At 44.7% G+C, this 2,292-nt stretch overlaps 1 protein-coding gene across 1 annotated transcript; it reads left to right on the top strand.

The window, feature by feature from the left end:
• Positions 1-153: 153 nt before the first annotated feature.
• LOC107571501 (immediate early response gene 2 protein-like) lies at positions 154-1,476 on the top strand. The gene has a single exon (XM_016257820.1). The coding sequence runs from the start codon at positions 276-278 to the stop codon at positions 843-845; it is 570 nt and encodes a 189-aa protein (XP_016113306.1). The 5' UTR covers positions 154-275; the 3' UTR covers positions 846-1,476.
• The last annotated feature ends 816 nt before the right edge of the window (positions 1,477-2,292 follow it).

Here is a 2,292-nt window from a genome sequence, read left to right on the forward strand (position 1 = left end):
AAAAAAAAAAAATCCTCTGACAGATTACATGAGAAACAGAATGATACGCATTCAGACTTATTTTCTCAAACAAGAGCCGCAAGTCATGGGAGGAGCCCGGATGTCAATCACAACCGCATACGTCACCAAAACTATATAACGCCCGCTGTCTTTACGCAGAGGTTTACTTCGGTGCGTGAAACGACAGTGAAAGTAAACTGAGCTCAGGGGAAAATATCTAAACACTGTTTGTATATTTAAAGAGAGATTCGAAGTTAATTGGATAATTAAGAACAATGGATATCACAGCAGAGGCCAAGCAGATTATGGTCCAGGCGTTGAGTAAAATGTACAGCTCGCGCACCCAGCGTGGTGGTCTCCGGCTCCACCGGAGCCTGTTGCTGACGCTCGTCATGAAATCTGCAAGGGACATCTACCACTCTGCCCGACTGACCAGCGAGGAAAAGGGGCAATCTGACACATACGGTGTGACGGAGAACACATCACAAGCAGAAGAGCCCATGGACACAACGAGCTCCACGACAGCACCTCTGCGCTCGGCAGCGACACAGGCTACCGAGGATGGGCAAAGGTCCGGACTCGAGGGTCATTCACTTCTACGCGACCCCGCAAGACTCACAGTGGACAAAGAAAACTGCAATCCAACCAAACCGGACCGTCACTCTAGAAAGCGACGGAGCAAAACAGCCACAGATCCCGACTTCCTACCATGCAAAAAAGCCAAGCTGGAGTTCTTGGAGGTCAGAGGAATTCTTCAGGCAACCCAGACTAATTCCGCCATCTGCGGCAGAGCGCTGGACTCACTGTCACTCGTGCCTATGCCAAGAACAATTGTCACGTTTTGAAAAGACTAACAGCAATGGCACAACTCGAAGACAGCAAAGTGATCTTTGCGCACTATTGAGGGAAGCGTATTTGTGGCGCACATCTACTACCGAGTTTCTGCTGTGTATTAAGGGCACTTGACTGAGTGACAGTGGAACAATGTGACAGCTGATTGCTCATCGGAGAGCGGGTTGTTTTGGAAATGTGTGACTAATGGTACTTGTTCAAACTACCGTGTTTCACTGATTCAGGACATGACTTCTACGAGAAGTGTGACTGAGAGAACTTCCACGGATATTCATATGAACTTTATTATTTATTTATTTATTGTCCAAGAATGGTTTCTGGTTGTCCTGTGTGTGGTTCAGACGGTATTCGTCTAAAGTGCTGTCAGGATTGGCCACTGACTGGGATTTTTTTTGTGGTCTTCTTGCTGGAAAATCCCAATTAAGTTTTGTTTGGGAATATTGTAGCTGGTTTCTTAATGGTCCAAGCAGAAAGCAAACCATCGTAGCTGGTCAGCCAGATAATGACCAGGGATTTCCCAGCAGGTCAACATGACATAAGCTAGGCCTACTACACACAGACATCATGGTGTTCTGGTGTAAATCTACCTCACTTTTGTACAATAAAAGATTCTCAACCATCTCATTTTTGCGTGTGACGCATTTTGTTGAGACCGGTTTATCCGGGAAATGTTCCGCCTGAGTCAGCTAGGCTTGTACTGTATGTAGTCGTATGCGCCGAGTTGAAAGTGTTCGCGGTCATGTGACCGGAGGTGCGGATGGCTCGCGGAAGGCAGGATGCGGTGAACACATCAGGCCGGATGATCGCTACCGTCTCTTTCCACACTCCCACTTCTCTTCAACCCCCATAACCGGATCAGGATATGGGGGAACAAAAGAATAGAAGCAGTAAAAGGTTTAAGCAATTCACAGGTTATTAATGGCACATTAGCAAGTGTAATTAAACCCAAACTTAACGCTTCTTTTATTAGCCTTATTCTGATTGTATTTCCCTATTTATCCTAGTATATGTAAATGTGTTAGTCTGTGTTCAACCAACCTTACATCACAATGCTACCTGATCCAAACCGCAATGAGCGAAAAATGCATAGCTACAAACAATTTTCGGGGGTTGAAGTCTGTTGAAGTTCTTCGCACGCATCCATCATCATCTTTTGGCGCCTCGAGTACAATTAGCCGAAGATATATTTACGTAAAGATGTGATGGCAGTTGTATTTTTTGCTCGAGCAGCGCTGTTGCTATGGTTACTCTCGCGGATTTGTAACGTAACATCATTACTAAAATGTTTACAATATATAGAGTATGCAGATTATCTACACTAAGAAAAACAAAACAAGACCTGATTCGCACTGTGGCGTTATATTAACAAACACCGTGAATAAGATGGAACAAATATGTGTAATAGATACATAAATCTGCGTTTGAGCCGTGTGTATATAT

This window comes from Sinocyclocheilus grahami, unplaced genomic scaffold, assembly GCF_001515645.1.
Source record: "Sinocyclocheilus grahami isolate Dianchi unplaced genomic scaffold, SAMN03320097.WGS_v1.1 scaffold1603.1, whole genome shotgun sequence".
In the NCBI taxonomy this organism is placed as follows: Eukaryota; Metazoa; Chordata; class Actinopteri; order Cypriniformes; family Cyprinidae; genus Sinocyclocheilus; species Sinocyclocheilus grahami.

Excerpts from the sequence above, each read along its gene's own strand:
- LOC107571501 (XM_016257820.1), top strand. The coding sequence starts at position 276 with ATGGATATCACAGCAGAGGCCAAGCAGATTATGGTCCAGGCGTTGAGT.